The sequence below is a fragment of the Scardinius erythrophthalmus genome (assembly GCF_964197995.2).
Source record: "Scardinius erythrophthalmus genome assembly, chromosome: 23".
NCBI lineage: Eukaryota > Metazoa > Chordata > Actinopteri > Cypriniformes > Leuciscidae > Scardinius > Scardinius erythrophthalmus.
In genome coordinates this window covers 20,985,963-21,008,390 of record NC_138243.1, presented here as the reverse complement: position 1 = coordinate 21,008,390, position 22,428 = coordinate 20,985,963, and the positions used below count along the sequence as shown (strand labels likewise).

At 39.5% G+C, this 22,428-nt stretch overlaps 1 protein-coding gene across 1 annotated transcript in view; it reads right to left on the bottom strand.

Moving 5' to 3' along the window:
* Positions 1 to 971: 971 nt before the first annotated feature.
* ppm1e (protein phosphatase, Mg2+/Mn2+ dependent, 1E) overlaps positions 972 to 22,428 on the bottom strand; it is a 47,077-nt gene continuing 25,620 nt past the window's right edge. The window contains exons 2-7 of the mRNA XM_081354669.1: positions 17,648 to 17,769; positions 13,004 to 13,203; positions 10,552 to 10,740; positions 10,317 to 10,460; positions 9,790 to 9,883; positions 972 to 8,696 (exon numbers count right to left, since the gene is read on the bottom strand). Of these exons, the coding sequence (XP_081210795.1) occupies positions 7,753 to 8,696; positions 9,790 to 9,883; positions 10,317 to 10,460; positions 10,552 to 10,740; positions 13,004 to 13,203; positions 17,648 to 17,769 (1,693 nt within the window). The 3' untranslated portion in view covers positions 972 to 7,752. The remainder of the gene's footprint in view (positions 8,697 to 9,789; positions 9,884 to 10,316; positions 10,461 to 10,551; positions 10,741 to 13,003; positions 13,204 to 17,647; positions 17,770 to 22,428) is intronic.

Genomic DNA, 22,428 nt, shown 5'->3' with positions numbered 1-22,428 from the left:
GTTTATAAAAATGTGATTATATATATGATTCTAAAAAACGATTTCTAAAATTTTAACTACGGTATATTTTATTTATTTTAGATTTTGAGGCGAAATATGACCTGGATTTCAGCCTAAAAAGAATTATATAATAAAATATAATGATTTCTTATATATATATATATATATATATATATGTGTGTGTGTGTATATGTGTTAAATTTAGGTAAAAAGAAATTGTGACAATTAAGCAGATTTTTATTATTATTATTATTCAAAATTAGTTTGTTTTTTTGGCATTCAAATTTTTCTTAAAGGTGACTTATGCTACTGTATAACTGTTTTTATTTTAAATCAGTATACATCAAAAGCAAATACATTTATTATTATTTATAAATACACTTTATAAATATAGATTTTAAGTTTATTTATTAAGCTAAACTTGTCACAAAGTTTATTATAATTGTCATACACATGATTCAAAAATGGACTTCTAAGACGTAAACTATGTTTTCTATTTCCTGCTTTATATGTTGGGGTGAAATATGACCAGGATCTGGTTTTGGTGAGATTCACACACTGACTGCTGTGTCATGTGTGTGTGTGCATGTCCATTGCCTGTCTGCACCTGCTGTCTGGTCTAGTCTGTACACTGTGCAGTGCCAGATCAGTGCTGTGTGAGAATAAGCCCAGCAGTGTTTATGTGGATGAGTGCGTGTTGGCTCTGATTCGGTCCTCTTCACATCCGTTCCCTCCACTCCTCCAGCACCTGACTGCCAACACTCACTTCAGTCTCTATGAAGACATGTTGTGATGGATCCGTGTCAATCTCGGGATTCTGATAACACCTGGTTTAGCCTATACATCCTTTAACATTCCCAGCTATTTAAGCCTCTAAATGTGTGTGTGTGTTGTGCCGTCATGACCGATCTTCAGGCAGTTTCAGAGGATTTATGTAACAGGCTGGACCCTTTTTTTTTTTTTTTGTGGGGAAAGTGTTGGACGCTAAGTACACCGTTTTAATTTACTGCTCATCCAGAGAGCGGAACACTAAATCCTGTTCTCGGTGCAATTCATCACCTTCAATCTAGACCACTCAACCGGAAAAATCCAGCTTAAAGTACATCTTTTTTTTAGTTACAGGTTAGACACAAAAGCACTATCTGGCTTTCATTTAAGTTGTGCTGGGTCATGATCGAAAACAAAATACCTTTAATGTCTTGATTCTAAACGTCAATGCTTTAACACAACATCACTGTTGATTTAGTTTGAAATGAGTCTTTTAGACCGAAATTGACCTTGCTTGCTTGGTTTTCAGTAACAGCTTTGAGTCTTGACACGAAAATACAACGCATGCCCTATTTTGGTTTGCGTAATAATTACATAAACTACATGTTTGAAGAGGAAAAGCTCTTATTCTGAAGTTCAGCAAGGACTGGTTAGGAAGTGCTTCACTGTGGACTGGCTTTAAATATATAACCATTAATAATTTAAAGAGTTATTAAAGTTTAATACACTCAACACAGACCAGGAGGCACTTCCTGCTATAGCTTACATTACACCTGTACTGCTGATAAACGTAGCATGGTGTTATGTATTTGTGTATTATATATAGTCTATAGGCCTATACACATAATTATAAAAACTATTATTAAATTAAGTCATTTAAAATAGTCAAGTAACAAACGTACTCTACAACCAGGTGACAATGTTGCATATGTGACACGGGCTCGGGCTCACGCTCCTATCGCCACAGGAAGTGCAAGTAGCTTGATTAAAAGGCAGCTTGTTCAATTAAATTGTCTTGTGTTATTGCCAAGGCCTGACAGGTGGAGGACGGAGACTATAATTACTTGTCCTGGCTCAGAAAATCTTCAGGGGTCACAACCAGGTCTCGTGTGTCAGCAATAAGGACTTGCTGTACTTCAGATCTCAGAACACTCACAGAAATTACTAGAAATAGTAAGGCAACTGTTAATGTGTAGCCTACCGTCAGACTGTAACATGTCCGAAACGGTTAAAACTACTGTAAATCGAATGGGCTGATAGAGACTTTAGCGGCATATAGTTAGTGAATACGTCATACTCATGAAAGCCTCACAAACATACAGACATATGACTCTTGCAAAGAATCAATTGCGAACTTAACCATTCACTGACTGAGTCTGATTCAACCCGAATCTCACGAGCACAAGACATTTCATAAATGTTGTTTGTTTTTGCATTTAGGGTTAATGCAAGACACACATCAGTGTAAAAAACATATGGTCATGAGGTCACATTTTTGTGAATCAGAAATGACAACTGTTGTGTTGGGAATATATATTTAAATAACGCCTGGTGGTATATTTCAGCTCTTAATGTATATTTAAGTACGCCACCTTACAAGATAAAGTTTTCACAACTGTTGTAAATGCTGATAAGATTTAGGGCCCATTGACACACTAAAACAGCATTTTGAGAGCGAAAAACGGGTTTCAAAGTGCACGTTTTTAAAAATGAAGCCATTATCGTCTTTGTGCAAACTACAAAAAATGCTAATTTAGGAAAAACTGTGACGTCATACGCACGTGTGTTCAATCCAGAGCCGTTAGCCCCGCCCCTTTTCAGCGCTGCGCTCGTTGTCTTGACTTTCGGTCTGTATTTTCACAGCGATTTTGCGTGTTTATTAATGAACGGCTCGTTTTAAAATCTTCCCGGTCGACTGACATTTGATTTGTCATCTGCTTTAAACATTACAGTCCTCGTGATAACTTTCGTTAACTTTACATAAAGTAAATCCACTTCAAAAGCTAATTATTCCTGGACAGCAATGACATAGAAATATATACAGAGCGACCGCAAAACGGAAGTTAAAAGACAATATTCTAAGATGGCGGCGCCCTCGTTTCTCTGGCGCATAAGGTCACGTAGTGTTTTTTTACAAAGTGACATCGCCAACTACTGGCCTGTCAGCAGAATACAACGTTTTTAGTCGTTTTTGTAGATCCGTGAATGGCTCTACGAAACAAATGCAAAGCAAAAACGTTCCTGTTTTTAGAAGGCTACAAGTATATTTTTTGTAGCATTTTTGTTTGTTTGTTCAGTTGCATGCCTTCCAATATTTGTATGGAGGATAGCCTATCTGTATGATTGAAGCAAACTGGCATTTCTCACAAAAAAAAACTTTTTGTTGTTGTTAAATCTGAACCTTGAAGCTATATAAATCATGAATCACATCATCAGTGTGTTCAATCCATGATCTAAATCTGACTGACTTCCAGGTCACCTTCCCTCTATAAATAGCTAATACTATGACCAAAGTGATCAGTAAAAAATCTTGAAGATGAAACTGCTTTCAGGCACAGACCATTAAAACTGTTACGCATCCCATCAAAAAAACAAAAACTCTTTGGAGTACAGTAGTGGTTTCTCATCAACACAGGTTTAATAGAATACAGTGATGACCATTAACATAGGTTATTCTTTTTTAAGATACTTCCCCCCCCAACTCTAAGTTGTCTGGAAACCCTTCCTCATCTTTGCTTTAGAGAAGACAAGCCCTTTGAAGAGCTCTCTTCACTCATGGCTTGCGTAGGTTCATTATTGCTAGCAGAAAAAGAGCAGTACTGAACAGTACATGGACAAAAAGCAGTGACAGCAAGTAAGGAGAGGGGGCTAACTGTCATGAAAGATAGAGCGCGCGCCCTTGACGCAGAAACTATCGCTAAGGGGAAACGCTGCGTCTAACAGTCAGTCCATGGGGGCCAAGGCTCAACAGTATGTGAAGACGAAGTGAGATGTTCTTCACTGAAATTAACCGTCCGAAAACTTTGGTCCTTTGACTCATTACCACTTGGTGAATAAGCGAGATCCTGCCTGTGACTGTATTACAGACGCCCAGTGTTGCATCTGTTAGACTTTGCGAACTTCCAAGTAGTTTTCAAGTACGTACTTCAGTGAGAAGGGGGCGGGGCCAGGGGTTAGGCCTACTGAAAAGCGTTATCCATCTGAGTTATCAGTGGTGATTAAAATAGCACATTTAGCAGACAGACATCACATACACATCTCAACTGTTACACGCACCCACGCACTCAAAACACACATACGTACGTACATGTATACAATATATGTAAGTTACTACACTTCTGATATATAATTTGTGCCCCGTACGAGGTGATGATCGTGAGGGAGATTGTACATGATGGTGAGGGAGAAAAGGGAAGGCTCTATGAATCTATAATCCGCATAGCCTATATCATGTGGAGCGGAGCTTCGTCGTGAGGTCCATGTCCTGTGAATTTCCAGTCATCAATCCCGCACCGAAGGCCTTTAGGAAACATTTTTCCGCTTCTAGTGCAGATTTACGATTCATGATGGAGGTGGCAGGGCAGCCGGTGACGTGCTCAGAAACTTCCACAAGGGTATAAAACCAGGTGACGAATCTCATAATGGGCGGTAGAGTGCGTACAGACATTCGGGACAGTCTTTTGATGGGGGTAAATGTTTCATTGATCCTCCTCCTTGTTCGTGTTTCAAGCTCTAAGGAGGGTTCCTCTTACATTCGACATCTGGATGTACATTCTGGACCAGTTAAAATGCACAATGACTGTTCAACTTCCCATTCAAGCCCCCATTTCTGACAGGAGAACAATGGTGTCGGGTGAGAAGTTGGGCTCAATTCGTGGCTGGAAAGCGGATGATGAGGGGAGCTTGAATGACAACACAAAGGCTGAGTGAATGATGGATGTTAAGCCCCGCCCCCGCCCACAACCCTCTGCAAACTAAAATAAATAAATGGAAACTGATCAGTGCAATTCTTCTGTTAAGTTTTCTAAATGAGTTTGAAGACTAAATATAATATTGCACAGACCATTTGGTGATTGATCACACCTGTCTCAAACTTACAATGTATTGTGGGTTATACTTTTGTAACTGTGACAGTTGCTTCGTAGTTCTGTCCACTTGGTAATCGGTAAAGCACGATCAGCTTAATGTTCACCCAAAAATGAAATTCTGTCATCATTTACTCGCCCTCATGTTGTCCCAAACCCTTATGACTAAAACTGTTACCAACATTCTTCAAAATATCTTCATTTTGAGGGTGACGGAATTGTCATTTTTGGGTGAATTCTCCCTTTCAGGCCAAGAATTTCCAAAGCATGTTGCTTCTAAATGGCGCCATGATTTCAGTGACTGAGAGACTGATAATAATTTATATTTCTAAACTGAGTAATGAGTCAGTGTACTCTTATTACATTTTAATGTTAAAGTACAGTATATGTACTTCTACCATTTCAATTTTCAACAAATTCTGATTTAAAAAAATAAAAGTATGGTAAAGATGGTAAAAAAAAGACAGTCCTAATCTTAAGCATCCATTTCTGAATAAAGAAACTGGTAGAGTTTAGAATAAACAAAGTAGTAGAGCGGTCATATTGACTCTACATCAACTTCACAGCGTGTCAAAAACAGGCCAATGTTGGAGATAATAAAGGCACACATTGTGCTGCTGAAACTCTATTATCCATGTCCTCAACACCTGAGGGGCACTTCAAACTATGAGCATCTCCTGTCGGCTTTGTTCTGATGTCAATCAAGCCTTCTGGGCTACACTTACACATCCTATACAAGCTTAGATTGACAATCAAACAGATCTTAATCCAGTTTGCCAATATAAAGAAATCAAATATTTGGCTGAACGTATTTGTTTTGACTGGTAACTGAGTCTTTGACTACTTTTCCTCCGCAGGAATTAACAACAAGATCTTTGTAGGTGGTTGTAGGTGTAGCGCTGTCTAGGGATGGTAGTGTGCCTCCTGATGATCATATTCTTTGGTTTTGAAACTGAATATGTATAGAATATTTACTGCATCTAAATTTGATCTGATATGTTCACTCCAAGGCGATGATTGGAAAAGCAACAGGCGTTGTTTGTCAGTGACTTATGTTATTTCTTGTTAGCATCATTAAAGGGTGGTTGGAGATATGTTGAATGTTCAAATGCTTTGCCGTGGCAGCCGCCCAAAAACAGCCCAGAACGTTCCACAAATAGAATACAAAATAAGCCTCTTAAAATTAAAATCATTTTTGTTCTTTCAACAAATGGTCAGTGAAAGTGGTGCTTGACCTTTAGAAAATAGTGACTGTCAATTTTGTGATTTTGTTATTTCCTATAGCAATAAACATTTAGCAAAACTAAATTGTACCCTATTTGTGGAAAGTGCCATTTATGGTTTTCACGTCTTACAAAACGAACAAGGTAAAACAAGGGGCCATAAACAGCACATACATTACGTGTGCTAAAAACATACACAAATGAATATGATGCCACTCGCTTTTCAATGACATCCTCACACCATCATCGAGTAACCCGTTCATACAGTGTACGCTTTGGATAAAAAGGAAAAAATAAATAAAAGGTCTATGAGGTTATTCTGAATAAGTTCATCAGAAGGTGTAGTGTCTGGACATTAAAATGGCTTTAATAACCAAGAGCTGTATCATTTCTCTTGCCTCAGAAACCAGATTTAAGATCTGTACTCCTGTTGACCGCAGTCACCTGCTTGCTTCTACACTCGGTTTACATTATGTGTGTGTGTGTAAATAGTGGATAGTGTTAGGACAGTGTTAACACTCTTTCCACACACACAAATCAAACTGGATCAGAGAGAGGGTTATGAGGATGAGGAGGAAGCTGGCAGAGAGTAATGAAGGATTCCAATAGGCTGGCTCATATAAGATAAACGTGGAAGCGTTAATGCAATGTAGTATCTCATATGTTTGAGTGTGTGTTTCTGTTCCAGAACCCAGTGAGCTGCCTCGCTGCCTGCTCCTTACATAGACAGCACTCCGTGAAATCTCAAAAGTGACTCATTTGGACTCATCTACATAGGCAGTAACATAAATAGCAATGAGCACAAAGGAATTTCAGTAGGGTTTGCTGTCAGCATGTTGCTATCATAACAACATGATAAGGTACGGTCACATAGTACATGTCAATAGTGTTGAGACAAATGAAGCGCAGCTCACACAGACGTCACTTTCAAACCAACCAGATTTCTTTTGGTCAACGTGGCAAATTCTTTAACAAAAGCGAAATGTGCATAGTGAACATTTCTGCTCTCACATGAAACTCACAATGCACAAATTCCTATCGGAATTACTGGATTTCGTAAATGTGACCGCAACTATTCTCTGATAAGTAAATACTGTAGCACTCACAAAAAAAGTCTGGTTTTAATTATATTTAACTGTTTTAATCAATAGTTTAATTCCTCTCGTTCGTCTGCCAAGTTTGTCATGTTTGCACAAGTATACATGCAAATTGCATGATGCAATGCTGCCTTAGAATTTGTCCGAAACGAGGTATCTTTTCCATCTGAAGGGTGCCTTAAAATGCTGCCTGCTCACACAGACGTCACTTTCAATCTAAGCAGATTTCCTTTGGTCACCACAGCGAATTCGCATGACCAACTTAAACATGAGCGAAATCTGCATGGTGAACTTTTTCGCACGAATTTCTATTGAAATGATTGGATCTCGCCCCTGAAATGAAATGGTAAAAGTGACCGCACCTTTTCTCTGAATAGCATAAAATTTGTCACTATCGCTTAGAATTTGTCCAAAATGATATATCTTTTCCATCTGAATGGTACCTTAAAATGCTGCCTATGAAGAGTGCTCACAAGGTTTTGGAACGGAGCGTACATGTATGTATGCGTGCGCCCACTGCTTGAGTATGTTTCATCTTCAGGGACAGAGGGCGGCATGATGGGGCAAGGAAGTTGTCGGTTAGACCCTTTTGCTGTGGGTTACATGGGGAAAGGCTATCCCAGGCTTCCTCTCTGGGGAGCGGAGAGGATAGGGCACGCTAGGGAAGCAGCTCAGAGGACCGTGGCGTTCTCTGGCCCTCCGAATCAAGCTCTTCGATTCCCTCCTCAGAGGCATGACCTCCAGCCGCCTCTTCCTCCGGCCCTCCTGAGGGAAGAGCGCAGCCACCTCCAGCAATTGTCCATCTGAGGTGGTCTGCGTGTAGGAGGGCACTGTGGATTTAGGCTGGGGCTTTTGCCTGTACCCACTGGGGCCATCCTCTTGGTACGGACGCCAGGCCGCGCCGCCCCCGCCGTAGGGGTGTATGAGGTCTGGCGTGACGGTTCTCATTGGGGGCAGGCCGGATGAAGCTGGGAGCCTGAAGCAGCCAGTCTCTGCACGCATGTCTGGCCCCGTGATGCTCAGACTTGTTCTGTCCGTAAACGAATCCATGCGGTCTTCGTAGGCCAGGTCAGCGGGCGCCGAGCACTGTTGGAGTGGCCAGCCGCCCCGGTTCTTTCCTCCGTTCTCCGCCCCTCCGTCTTGACACACCAGCTCACTCTGCAAGGGCTCCACTTCCTCTTCCTCCTCCTCCTCTCCCGCATCCTCCACCGGATCCTCTGCCCGTTGCTCCTCCGGTTCATCTGAGGGTGGGGGCAAACGGGGATCTCTGAGGAACACCACAATGACCGAGATGTTGTCGCTGGACCCCGCGTCTCGAGCCGAGGCCACTAGCTTGTGGGCCACCATGGAGGTGTCCCCGCTGTTCTCTTGCAAGTGGTCGCTGACCACTCGCACGGCTTCGTCTGGGCTCACGGTGTCGTAGAAGCCGTCGCAGGCCAGGATCAAGTAGTCCTCGCTGCCGTCCAGGTTGAAGGTGGCGCAGTCTGCATCGCCACAGATATAGGGCTTGTGTTCTGAATCACCTGCACATAGACATACAAAAAAATACTTAATTGTCAAGAAAATAATGCCCTAATGCAAAAAAACTAACAAAAATGTTTCAATATTTTTTTCTTTTGATCTTGGAGTGAAGTATGACTCGGACATGTTCTGGACTTTTGTAATTGCAAACAACCAGTTGCCTAGGCTATGGCAGAATTAGCCTCACTTGTCCTATTTATGAATCAAGAGCTTTAAGGGAATTAAATGCTAAACTGATGGGATTATCTGACAGATTAGCTATCAGCATTTAAGAGTGCAACGGTTCCTGTGCACGAAGCCGTGGAAACACTGCCTAAGGATTTTGCTGGAGGTCAGTCTTTGTTATTACGGCAATGTTCATTAGCCTGAAAGCCGTAATCTTACACTAGCTAATGTACATACTATAAAGGACACTGATACTGTATCAATAATTTATTGAGGTAACGAAGTAGTCAGGTAATTCAAATAAATTTGTGGTTGGTACATTTTTCAACTCCAACAACACAGTTGGTCTGATTACGCAAGTTTAGAATCAGTATAGTTGATTAAGTTTTAACAAGTAAGTTTTTTGTTCTTCAATAGTACACTCATAATAGACTCAGCTACTGATTTACACCAAGTGGAAGCTGCACAATCTGGCTACATTGATTAAATCGAGTCTGTGCCAGGGTTTCCTTTCTAAAATGCTGTTTCCTTCATACTGAAATCTGTAGTGTGGTGATAAAGGGTTTTCTGCTGTGGCCTGAACATCCTCTTCTAAAAATACGCACACACTAACCTTTAGTTCACTTTAACTTACAAAAGATCCTGTCTAAATAAGTGAATATCTTCTAGGAACCCAAAAGGAAAGTCCTTGAAAACCGTCTTAGGGAGTTTTTACCTTTCCGCTGATGGCTTTAGCTTGATTACTGGGAATTGTAAGATACTATACTGCTGGTTTAAAGCTGGTAAAGCTGATTTAGAACAGTACTGTATGTATAGTGAAAAGTGCTATTCAAGTGATTTATGCAGTTGTTCATAGCATTTTACAGAGCACAAACAGGGCTGTCAATTCTGCATGTTAAAATGTGTATTGGAATCTCAAAGGTCGCATACCTATGGCTCTTGACACGGACAGGCTGCCGTTCACCCTCCATGTGCCGAACCAGATCACACACCCACCCAGAGCCTCAATCCTCTTTTTCTCATCCTACACACACAGAAACAAACAAACAATACAGTCATGAGGAGTCATTAACTATAACAGCTAGTATCATTTTCAGTTCAGTGTCAGTTACTAAAACTCAAATTGGCTGAAATGTCAGACTGTGACTTACATACAATTTCATTATATAGCTAAAGCTCCAAAGACTCGGCTCAACAGACCCACTCTTGGGAGTGTGTTGTGACTTTTGTCGATTGAATGGCCTGTGAAGGACATCCTTCATAAAGAGCTGGGCCTCATGTATAAATGTTGCACACAGTTTTGCAATTTTCCACACATAAATCGGATTTATATAAAAAAAAAAACTTACTGAAAATATGTGAAAAATATGTAAACAATTTTTCAATACGTTTTTGTGCGGTACGCAACGTTTATACATATTTATATAAATGAAAAAATAATGGACAATACACCTCACCTCTCTGTCTGGTTTGTGTGGTTTCATCAGCTCCACCGGTTGACCTTTTTTCACCATCATGACCTGTGAGTCGCCTAGCCAGGCCACGTACAGCGTGTGACCCCTCAGAAAGGTCACGACCCCTGTGGTGCCACAGCGCAGGTTCTGTTCCAGACATATGGATGCACAAAGATGTTGTCAGTGCACAAAGGGCTGATAGGAGCATCTTGACTGTGTTTATAGGGAAGGAACTCACCTCACGTGACGCCTTCTGCATGAATCGCTGATCTGTAAGTCTGAAGGAGTGACACAGGGCCTCTATCGGATCCTGACTGAACATTTCCTGTCTGACCAGGTTTACGTGCAGGTGATTGGCAGCGTAGATGGCAGCGTCCACCCCGCCGTGACCGTCAAACACGGCGAAAAACGCCTGCTCTTCCTGATCCTAAACACATGATTTTTTTGTTAGCTTTACCTCATAAAACACCTGCGACAATAATTCAACTATATATAATTTATTTAAGATTTTATCATGATTCAAATTTTGTTACAGTCACTCTCACTCTGATTCCCATAATCCATTCTTAATTGAAATAAATCTCTATAAACGTCTCTCAATGCAAAACAAAACAAAAACGTGCCAGCCTCTGGCATCCAACAGATCAGAAGCTGGTCGCTTAATCAACTGCAGCGAACATGGCTAAATTAAATATTACACATGAGAAATATATGCAAATCAAATGTTGGTGTTTCCTCTAGTCGATCGGTTTTCATTATCAGCAGCTTACGAATCATTAAATGGCTTAGTTCCGTAGCAGGGCTGGTCAAACAGGATAAGCTCTCATTGGTATAAAAAAGGATTTCATAATGAAAGACTCCTTGAGCTGCCATTACTGACAGTGTGTCGACGATGAACCCAAGCGGCTCGAGGCCAATTGAAAAGCTCCAATTTTAATCAACAAAGCATGACACGTGGATGCACTGACCAACTATTTTGAATTGAACTGATTTTCTTTGATTATTCAATGAATACAGATTTCCACATCTTGCATGCAATGTTCTGTAAAACAACAGCTGTCTGCCTGAAAATGAGTTTCCTCACCGACTAGGGAACAAAACATACAGTACAAATCAAGATAATCACGCCAGTAAAATCATAAAATTGCAACTTTTTAAGTGTAGTTTATTGAAAATTAAATGCATAATCATCCCAGATTTTGATACTGAGTCTCAGTTATTTAATGTATTCAGGACTGAAATATTAGCATTAGGAATACATTAGTTTGTATTCTAGTTTTGACGAGTCGCTTACATAGAACAGCACTGATATAACAACAACTATGTTGTATCTCTTGCTTTGAATGATGTCCACTCATGGCCTAGACTGGTCTCTGATCTGTTTCTGCCTAAGGCAAAGGGATGCTGGTGTTCACCAATAATACCAGTAAAAGCCCAGCATTTATGTAACAAATGGCAGATGTGAAGAACCGCCCCAGAGACTATGAGTACAGGGAAGAGCGTATTGATGAAATGTGCTGCCATCAGGATGGGATATTCTTTAGGGAGGGTTTATTTCATGCTACAGTGGACGGCTATGCAACAGTGTTTACTCTTATTGGAGGAAGAATAGCCCGCACATCTCATCCGAAGAATCAAGTAGATCTAGATGTGAGACGGCAAATCTGCCTGCACTTATTGCTTTCCAGTGACGAAGCACATTCTCGCTCGACTGGAAATTACACTGGCAATCAGGAAAGAAATTACATAATGTTGTTTCTGCTGGGATGTTACATTCCGCACAGCTCTATTATGTTGAAAAGTGATGCTAAGTGTATCGGCGCTTTAGCATCTACAGAACCTAGACTCACATTTGTGAGAGCTATTTGTTAAGGCACGGAAGGCTCGGCGGAGGCTTTAACATGAGTTTTTGATGAAAAACAATCATGAGCTGTTGACAGCCTTAGCATTCATGTTAGATGCCTGTGGGTCGCGCTGTGGCTTAGCAGCTCGCGTAGATCCTCAGACACATTGAGCCCTGGTGCTCATGTGGGTGTTGCAGGTTTAAATCTGTCTTTCAACATTTCCTGCTAATATTAAATTCTCTTCTCTCCATCAAAAAGGACATAAAAATAAACTTTAGAGAAGAATTTTCCTTTGCCTGAAATTTGCATGACACAATCTCTAAAACCATTAAATGTGTTGTAAGAATTTATTTGGCATACCACGGATAAAATGTCCCTATCTGACAGACATTCCTGAAATAAGTATATATGAAATTATATTTGTCTCTGTGACAGAACAGAAATCTTGGATTATTTGATGTTCATTATACACTACTGTTTAAAAGTATGTGGTCGGTATGATTTTTGTAAGAAGTCTTTTATGAAAAACAGTAAAACTGTAATGTGGTTGTTAAGTATAATTATAATAATAATAATTAAAAAAAAATCATCATTTATTCCTGTGATGGCAAAGCTGAATTTTCAGCATCATTATTCCAGTCTTCAGTGTCACATGATCCTTCACAAATCATTCTAATATGCTGATTTGCTGCTCAAGAAACATTTATTATTATCAATGTTGAAAACAACTGTGCTAGTTTAATATTAGCAATCCTGAAACTCGATACTTACTGACATCAAACTTTCGAACGGTAGTGTATTTTATTAAAAATAAAAGGTAATTCAAACTCACGATCAAGGTCATACCTGTATATTGAAGAGTGAGTTGAAGTCAGGAATGACAACATGTTTGTCTTCCATCTTTCGGCGCATGTTTTTAATAGCGTGGATGGAGGTCTCGTAGTAGGGCATGTGGCGGCGGCGATACGGGAACTCTTTTAGCCAATGACAGCACGTCTCGCACAGCTTATTAAAGATCAGCCGTGCCAGCTTTACCGAATCGATCTCTGCCAAGGCAAATAACATGTTACATGTTACACATGCTAACACAAACACTCTCCTTTGATTCATGATGACTAATCAACCATTGTTTCATATGTCACAACACTGTAAAAAAAGAAAGAAAAACACATACATGCACCATACGCAAACAGACAGTGCTGTTTTTTGCTCACAAGCCAAACAGATTTGACTGTAATATTGTATTGGAAAGGAAGAGTGCATGAGCTGCTGATTAAATGCACAGTGGAAGCGGAATTGAGGACAGTGGGCAAAAGAGGCCATCTGCCAACTGAGAAAGAGAGAGAGAGAGAGAGAGAGGAGGTGACTGGTTAATGATGATGGGATTGTTCCAGCTCTGGTCTCTATGGACTAAAGCTGACGTTCCTTAGTTCTGTGAAGTTCGATATCAATATGTTTGAAACACGCTCTCCCGTTCTCAAAGCTTTTCAGACGGTAATATGAAGCATTTGATGCACAACTAACAGGTTTGTTTTGTTGTTTTAAATAGGTTGAGTATTGAAAAGTGCCTATAGCCTATAGGGATAGTTCACTCAAAAATCTGGCATCATTTACTAATCCTCATGTTATTACAAACATCTTAAAAGGTCGAGACGCATGTCTCTCATAACAATGCATCATATATATATATGCTGTTTAAAACTGTTATTCAACTGTTTTATCTGCGACAAGTGTATTTAGGCAACACAAAATTGTAATGTACCGTATGAAAATGGATATTTATTTTAAGATAAGCTAAAGATTACATTTAACAGTGTTACATAAAGCTGTTGTATGACTTCAAAAGATTTGGAAAATAGCAAGTGAACAACTTTTATGGCGCTTTGGGTCTTCTGGTCACTATTTGAATTCATTTTATGAAAAAAGTGCAGCATGGACATTCTTTAAAACATTTGTTATGGTTTTGAAGAAAGAAAAGAAAGTCATACAGGTTTGGAAAAACATGAGGTTGAGTAAATTAAGCCAGCTTTTTATTTTGTAGGTGCAAAACCTTTAAAAGTATGACTGGCAATCAAATTATTTGTTTCTCAATCTCATAAAATTTTGCTGGAAGAGTTTGCATAGCAAAACTTATGGCAAAGTCCCAGATTTGCCTAATGGAGTGTCTGTTTTTTATGACTCAATTTGTGGCATATTTTTCAATGGCAGTATTTCCTCTTCCTTTTTGTCCATCAGTCCACCACAGTGCTGCTTTTGACAGATGTATTTTATCATTGTGTGGACAAAGAGGCCTTTTAGATTTTTTGATGGTTGTAAAGTAGACATTACATGCTCTTTCCTCTTCCCTTATCCTTTTAGATGCGCTCTCTCTCTCTCTCTCTCTCTCTCTCTCTCTCTCTCTCTCTCTCTCTCTCTCTCTCTATCTCTCTCTCTCTCTCTGTCTCTCTCTCTACGTCTTGTCTCCGTGGGCACAGAGTCTAAATTGAATCTGCCATCTCAGGGCTGCGCGGGTGAACAGTATGTACTGCCTTCGCCCTGAGCAGACGTCTGTCTGCCGCCCAGTATACTGATGTCAGTCGTTTCCACTGCTACAACTTCCACTGAACATACTCTCTGCTGCTGGCATGGGTCACGTCACGTAGGCCTGTTTAAAAGACCATACCTCCCGTGAAACCCTTGATGAACTGTCCCGGCTGAGGAAACCCAGACTCTGCTCAAGTGGAGTTCTCGAGCTCTGACGTATTTTTGAACAGTGCTTAAACTCAACGCAGATTGCGGTCCATCTGGCCTTATAAATCTACCGTCCAATCAGGAAAGTGTCTGGGATTAGTGTGCAAAGTGAATGTCTGTGCTAACTCATGACGGCAATAGTTGGATGTGAACCACAGAGAATTATTTCAGCCTTCGTGACTTGTCGGAATGATTGTATTTATGAGATCAGTGCACATGAACGCCACCGCAATGTAATTAGCAGTGGGAAAACTCTGCATTTTCTTTCCGAGTTGGAGCATGTCTATTAAAGAATTATGACAGAAACAAATTGTTGTCGGTCATAATTAAAGAGTCACTAGCAGTAAAAAACTGAATTATAATCTGTTTGGTTGTGCAGCCAGTCCTAATTTCCCATAATTCACTGTGGCAGCATGAAAACGTTAAAATACATAAATAAAAATTACATAATATTTTGTCGAATTACATTAAAAATCAATAACTACATATGGCAGCACGAGAATGATAAAATACATAAAATTACAAATAGTTATTTTTATTTTATTTAGACAATAAAGTATAGAATTTTAATATTTATCTATTTAATGAATTAATTTATATACACTCACCTAAAGGATTATTAGGAACACCATACTAATACTGTGTTTGACCCCCTTCCGCCTTCAGAACTGCCTTAATTCTACGTGGCATTGATTCAACAAGGTGCTGAAAGCATTCTTTAGAAATGTTGGCCCATATTGATAGGATAGCATCTTGCAGTTGATGGAGATTTGTGGGATGCACATCCAGGGCACAAAGCTCCTGTTCCACCACATCCCAAAGATGCTCTATCTATTGGGTTGAGATCTGGTGACTGTGGGGGCCATTTTAGTACAGTGAACTCATTGTCATGTTCAAGAAACCAATTTGAAATGATTTCATTATCCTGCTGGAAGTAGCCATCAGAGGATGGGTGCATGGTGGTCATAAAGGGATGGACATGGTCAGAAACAATGCTCAGGCATTTAAACAATGCCCAATTGGCACTAAGGGGCCTAAAGTGTGCCAAGAAAACATCCCCCACACCATTACACCACCACCACCAGCCTGCACAGTGGTAACAAGGCATGATGGATCCATGTTCTCATTCTGTTTACGTCAAATTCTGACTCTACCATCTGAATGTCTCAACAGAAATCGAGACTCATTAGACCAGGCAACATTTTTCCAGTCTTCAACTGTCCAATTTTGGTGAGCTTGTGCAAATTGTAGCCTCTTTTTCGTATTTGTAGTGGAGATGAGTGGTACCCGGTGGGGTCTTCTGCTGTTGTAGCCCATCCGCCTCAAGGTTGTGCGTGTTGTGGCTTCACAAATGATTTGCTGCATACCTCGGTTGTAACGAGTGGTTATTTCAGTCAAAGTTGCACTTCTATCAGCTTGAATCAGTCGGCCCACTCTTCTCTGACCTGTAGCATCAACAAGGCATTTTCGCCCACAGGACTGCCGCATACTGTATGTTTTTCCCTTTTCACACCATTCTTTGTAAACCCTAGAAATGGTTGTGCGTGAAAATCCCAGTCACTGAGCAGATTGTGAAATACTCAGACCGGCCCGTCTGGCACCAACAACCATGCCACGCTCAAAATTGCTTAAATCACCTTTCTTTCCCATTCTGACATTCAGTTTGGAGTTCAGGAGATTGTCTTGACCAGGACCACACCCCTAAATGCATTGAAGCAACTGCCATGTGATTGGTTGATTAGATAATTGCATTAATGAGAACAGGTGTTCCTAATAATCCTTTAGGTGAGTGTATACTATATATTATAATGATAATTATTTTCATGTTATGGTTGCTGGTAAAATTCTACAGAAGCTTATATTGTCTAAATAAATGAAAAATATAACACTAAAAACTAAAATCAATTGTTTTAAATGCTAGAGGTGAATATAGCCATCACAACATTATAATGTACAGTAAGAAAAATTCATATTCATTTTGATATTTGCTAAAGATTACATTTAAAAAATTGTTACGAAATTATTTAGTGTTAGTGTTTTTAGAAATATAAGGTGATCCAAATAAAGTAAAAATAAAGCAACTTGGCATGTAAAATTAAATTTCAATATCGACCGATATGTATTAATGTAAAAAATCTTAAATATAGGCTGATAACAAATATGGTACTGAAATCTTGTGTATCTCCAACTTCTTGCACAACATTTGAATGCCAGGCATTTTGACATACTTTCAGTTTACAGTTATTGCTACAGAAAGAGTCTTGATGGTGAGAGGGAAGTGAAGGGGGAAATTAATCACTACGGACATGATTTCATAACAAAAAGAGGTGATTGACATTCAAATATGAATCGATTTTCAGAGCTCTCCTTTCAACAACAGCTAAAACTGTGGCACATTAGCAGCCTTTTCCATCTCAAATTCCTTTGCCATTTCAATTCGAATATAGAAAGATAAGAAAGCAATTCAGGCCAGCGTTAAGTTAGTAAGTGACCTAAATTTGCACTTGAATAGGAGGCTCAAAATTGTGCAGAATGGCCTACATTCGGATCAAATATTATGTGATCTCTTCTCTACTCGATAGCAAGACTTCAATACAGATTCTCTGGCTTTATTGATGCTGCATGACTTCAGATGGGTCACGGCGAGTGTCAAAAACTACAATGAATCAACGCTAGACTAGTCTCAGTCCAAGTTGTCCATTCATTAATCGAGTCTTTTCAGTTTACGTTTATGTGATGCAGTTTTTATGGGTCACTCACGAGGCAGCCTGTCTGTTCCGTCCTCCGCATTCTTGATGCGATGGTACACAGAGAGATCGCTTTGCAGAATACTGTCTGCTGTACCACGGGCCAGAGCTGCAGCCAAGGAGAAAGGGCAGTTACTGTGAAAGAGAGATGAGGAGAGAAAGAGAGAGCGCTTTTAAAACATCTGCTGAGTAGATCACGAAAACATTATGCAAAGGAGCGCTGTCAGGATTTGATTTAATTTCCCCTTCATTTTTTCTTTTCTCAGCACCAGAACGAGAGCTAGTTAAACCGTGAGATGATGAGTAGGAGGCAAAAGCAATATGCACAGGTCAAAACAGAGAAAATGGCCAAAGAATCCATCTGAATAGGTTCTTATGATCACCGTGCACCAAAAAAAACCCTCTTTGCAAACAGACTTTCTTTCAGTATGGGTCAACTATTCCTTTAAAAAAGCTTATGCTGGGGAACAAGGGTAAAAAGCTGAACTGTAAGTGTTAAAGCCTGGCTTTTTAACTACTGATGTGAATATCCTTTTAGGGCTTGTCGCTCTGATGGATTGAGAGAGTGAGGAGAGGCACTCTAAAACTAGCCTGACCCAAATCCACTTTAGCACTCCGCAGTGCTGAGAGCCGGGACCCTGCTGGATCACGGAAAATAAATACAACTGCACATTATGAAATCAAGAGCCGACACTTAAAGACAAGCCCCGTCATCCCCATAAGAGGATTTCATAAGAGATGATCGTGGAATTCTCATCCAAACAGAGCAGGGATCTCCCCATTAAATGACTGACAATGATTTTCAAGATAAGGACAAGAAATCCTATATTTTATATGACATATTGACATGCTGACATTTTTTTGGGGGGTGGATTACAAGAATATAAAATAATTCAGAGTTGAAATGCACATTTTAAGACCTTTATGAAACCGGTTTTGACTGTGAATATATATACACACACACATACACACTACCGTTCAAAAGTTAAGGGTTGGTAAGGATTTTTTTAATGCTTTTTGAAATGCTCACCAAGGCGGCATTTATTTGATCAAAAATACAGTAAAACAGCAATTGTAACGTTTTCAATTTTGGTTCCGTTTAACTGTTTTCTGTTCCTCTTTTGCCTGCCTTAGTTCTCTAGTTAGTTCCCCTGGTTGTTAATTAGTTCCCACACCTGTTCCGGTTTATCCTTAATTACACTCGCCATGTAAGGCCTGAGTTGTTGTTTTTTGTTCAGTTCTTTGTCAGTCACAGGAGATTAACTTAACACAACCCCACACTAATATGTTTTAGTTTGAAAACATATATTTTCTTCTCTCCGTTTTCGCCTTCCGTCCACACAGAGACAGTGTTTTTGTCTGAAAACTGACCTGGATGCATCAGTGAATGATGAGATTTTGCTAAATAAAATGATCCTGCCAGAAGAATAGCATGATAATTTTCAGTCTGTATCATCTCAGTGAGCTTTTGTGAGGTTTTGCGTATGCGCAGTGAGGTAAATTTAGTGTATTCTACCATTTCAGTGTGGATGAGAAACTTTTGGAGAAGGCTTGAAAACGCTAGTGTGGACAGAGGGCGTTTTCAAAACACAGTTTTCTAAAGTATCCGGATTAATTAATGTAGATATTCCCTTGGGAAAGCGTTTTCAAAAAGCTTTGCAGGACAAAAAACGCATCTCAATGTGGACGGAAGGCCAAAATGGAGAGAAAAAGATGCGTTTTAAAATGAAAACATATTAGCGTAGGCAAGGCCTGGTGTTCTGTTTTGGATTTATTAAAGACTGTTTTTGTTTCTCCACTTCTTCTTTGTGTGCTTTATTACACCCACACATTACAGAAATATTGTGCAATAGTATTACAATTTAAAATAACGGTTTTCTATTTTAATATATTTTACAATGTAATTTTATTCCTGTAATGGAAATATGAATTTTTCAGCAGCCATTACTGCAGTCTTCAGTGTTACATGATCCTTCAAACATGCTAATTTAGGCCTCAAGGAACATTTATTATTATTATTATCAATGCTTTTTGTGGAAACCATTTATTTTCAGGATTCTTTGATTAATAGAAAGTGCAAAAAGAACGCTTATTTGAAACAAAAATATTTTGAAAAATTACAGTAGAATAACTATTGATCAATGTAATGCTTCCTTGCTGAATAAAAGTATTAAAAAATCTAACTGATCCCACACTTTTGAAAGGTACAGCATATATAAAGTACAAAGTATATTATAAAGCAAATCCCCCAAAAAAGAAGACTATTTAATTATTGCTTTTCTGACCATTCAATAATAATAATAAAAAACAACACAGACAAATAAGTGCAGTTTCTAACTGAACAATTATCTGACTAGAGGAACACATTACTTTCAGTGAATAAATATACCATAGAAATCTTCTTAATGTGTGTCTTGGACAGTGTCAATGTGCCATTCCCGTCCACTCAGTCAGTGAGGGGCTTCAGCAGCGTTTGCCAACATTCTGTTGAATTAATAGCTTCAGCTGTGGCCTGATGAGAGAGGATAACACAGCCATCCAATAATGTGATGGCCTAATCCTCAAAACATTTATTATGACGCGCTCAATTTATGAACGATGGTCCATAATGAATTAAAACAATTAAAACAATGGATTTAATTCTAAATACATTTTTTCCCCCTAAGTTTCTGGTAACACTGTCTATGAATCCTGTATATGTAATGTATTATAAAATGTTCAATTATAATGCCATATAATACATCTTATACATGTTGTATGTCATCTATACCATTATAATACTTACATATTCTTGGTTACACCCATTAATTGTAGAATATAAAGTATGAGCAACCCACAACTAAAGCCTTGTATCAGTTCTCTGTCAAGGTGCTACCACGAGTAAGTATTAAGAAAATATAACCAAAAATTAGGCATTATGAATACGTTAATAATGCATTAAAATGCCTCCGCTCTGGTGGGCATAGAAACATGAGGCTGTACAGCAATGGCAGCTGATGCGACTGCGTAACCATGACAGCACAACGTGGGCTGCGCCATGACGACGGGATGCTGTGGTGAGTGATGTTGTAGTGAGGAAAAAAGCCACCATCTGCCCTCAGGTCAGAACACGTTAGATATTAGAAATCAGAGCAATCTCTAACTGCTTCACACACACACACACACACACACACACACACACACACACACACAAACACAGTCAGCACAAGAGGCTGGAATACCAGCCCTGCAGACAGGAGGGCGGAAAGTGGAGCGCTCTCAAGGACGACTCAATGACGGTCTGCTCCAAATGAAAGGATCCAGCAGAGAGATGAGAAGGAGGCTAAAAACTAACAGCTAACAGATTCTTCCAGACAACATGATATAGTTGGCTCTCTCAGTATGAAGAAGTGATGAAAGAGATTTTAATCAGAATTAATTTACCCACATAATTATCCTAATTACACTCTTCATCTTTTTTGGATCTATCTATTCATGTATTATCTATCCATCTTTCTATCTGTCTGTGTCCATCCATCCATCCATCTACAGATCTGTCAATCTAGCTATCTGTCTATCTAGTTTGGATCTATCTCTCTATGTATCTTTCTATCTGTCTGTGTCCATCCATCCGCAGATCGATCAATCTATCTATCTATCTATCTATCTATCTATCTATCTATCTATCTATCTATCTATCTATCTATCTATCTATCTATCTATCTATCTATCTAGTTGTCTATCTAGTTGTCTATCTATCTAGTTGTCTGTCTGTCTATCCTTCTATCTATCTATCTATCTATCTATCTATCTATCTATCTATCTATCTATCTATCTATCTATCTATCTATCTATCTATCTATCTATCTATCTGTCTGTTCATTGATCTATCCACCTTTCTATATTTGCTTATCGATTTCTATCCATTTATCTGTTCATCTATGTTAATCAATCTGTTTATTACTCTCTCTCTATCTGTCTATCTGTTTTTTGGACACCTATCTATCTGTTCATCTATTTATCCACTTATCCATCCACCTATCCAACCATCCATGATACCTAACTAACATGGTGTGTGAATCAGATCCTAAAAGACACTGGATGTCTTTGAAATCATGCGTGTCGCAGGGACAGCAGTGTGCTTTAGTGTCCGCCATGACAGAAATATGAAAAGATGGGAAAGAAAAGTGACAGTGAGATGTGGGAAGAACTGATGGCCTGAGGAGGGGACGACGACAGAAAGAGAGAAATGACATGCCAATTGCCATCACATTCTGGGATCCTCCTCCGCATTTCCATTCATAGAAATGCTCTTGCTCTTTCTCTCCTTCTCACACGCACGCAGCCGTCACTACCTGAGTGGGAGGGGGTGCTGAGGTGGGGAGCTCTGATTGGCTGAGCCTCTCGGGCATAGCTAAGGTGAGCCAATGGGAGACGCCCGTTTCTTAAGCAGCACAGAGGAGTCTGAGGAATGCTAAGGAATGAGGATTAGAGAAGAGTCTTTTTTTGTCCTCTCAACCAAGTTGCAAAAAAAAAAAAATATATATATATACACGCTGCTTTCTTTTTCCCCAGACTTCAAAGCATCACACAAAGTGCCGTCTCTGTAGTAGACTAAGATCTCACAGCATGGTTATGTGTTGCCAGACAGACTGTGAACGGAAATTAAGCATACATAGAATTGTCTCTGCTCTCATTTTGGTTGCGTTTAACAGATTAGCCTGGTTACGGAAGATAAATGCAACTATACAGCAGGAGGGTAAAAAAAGAGAAGGAGAGTGAGAGAAACAGAAATGTGTGTCGGGGAGCCTTGCT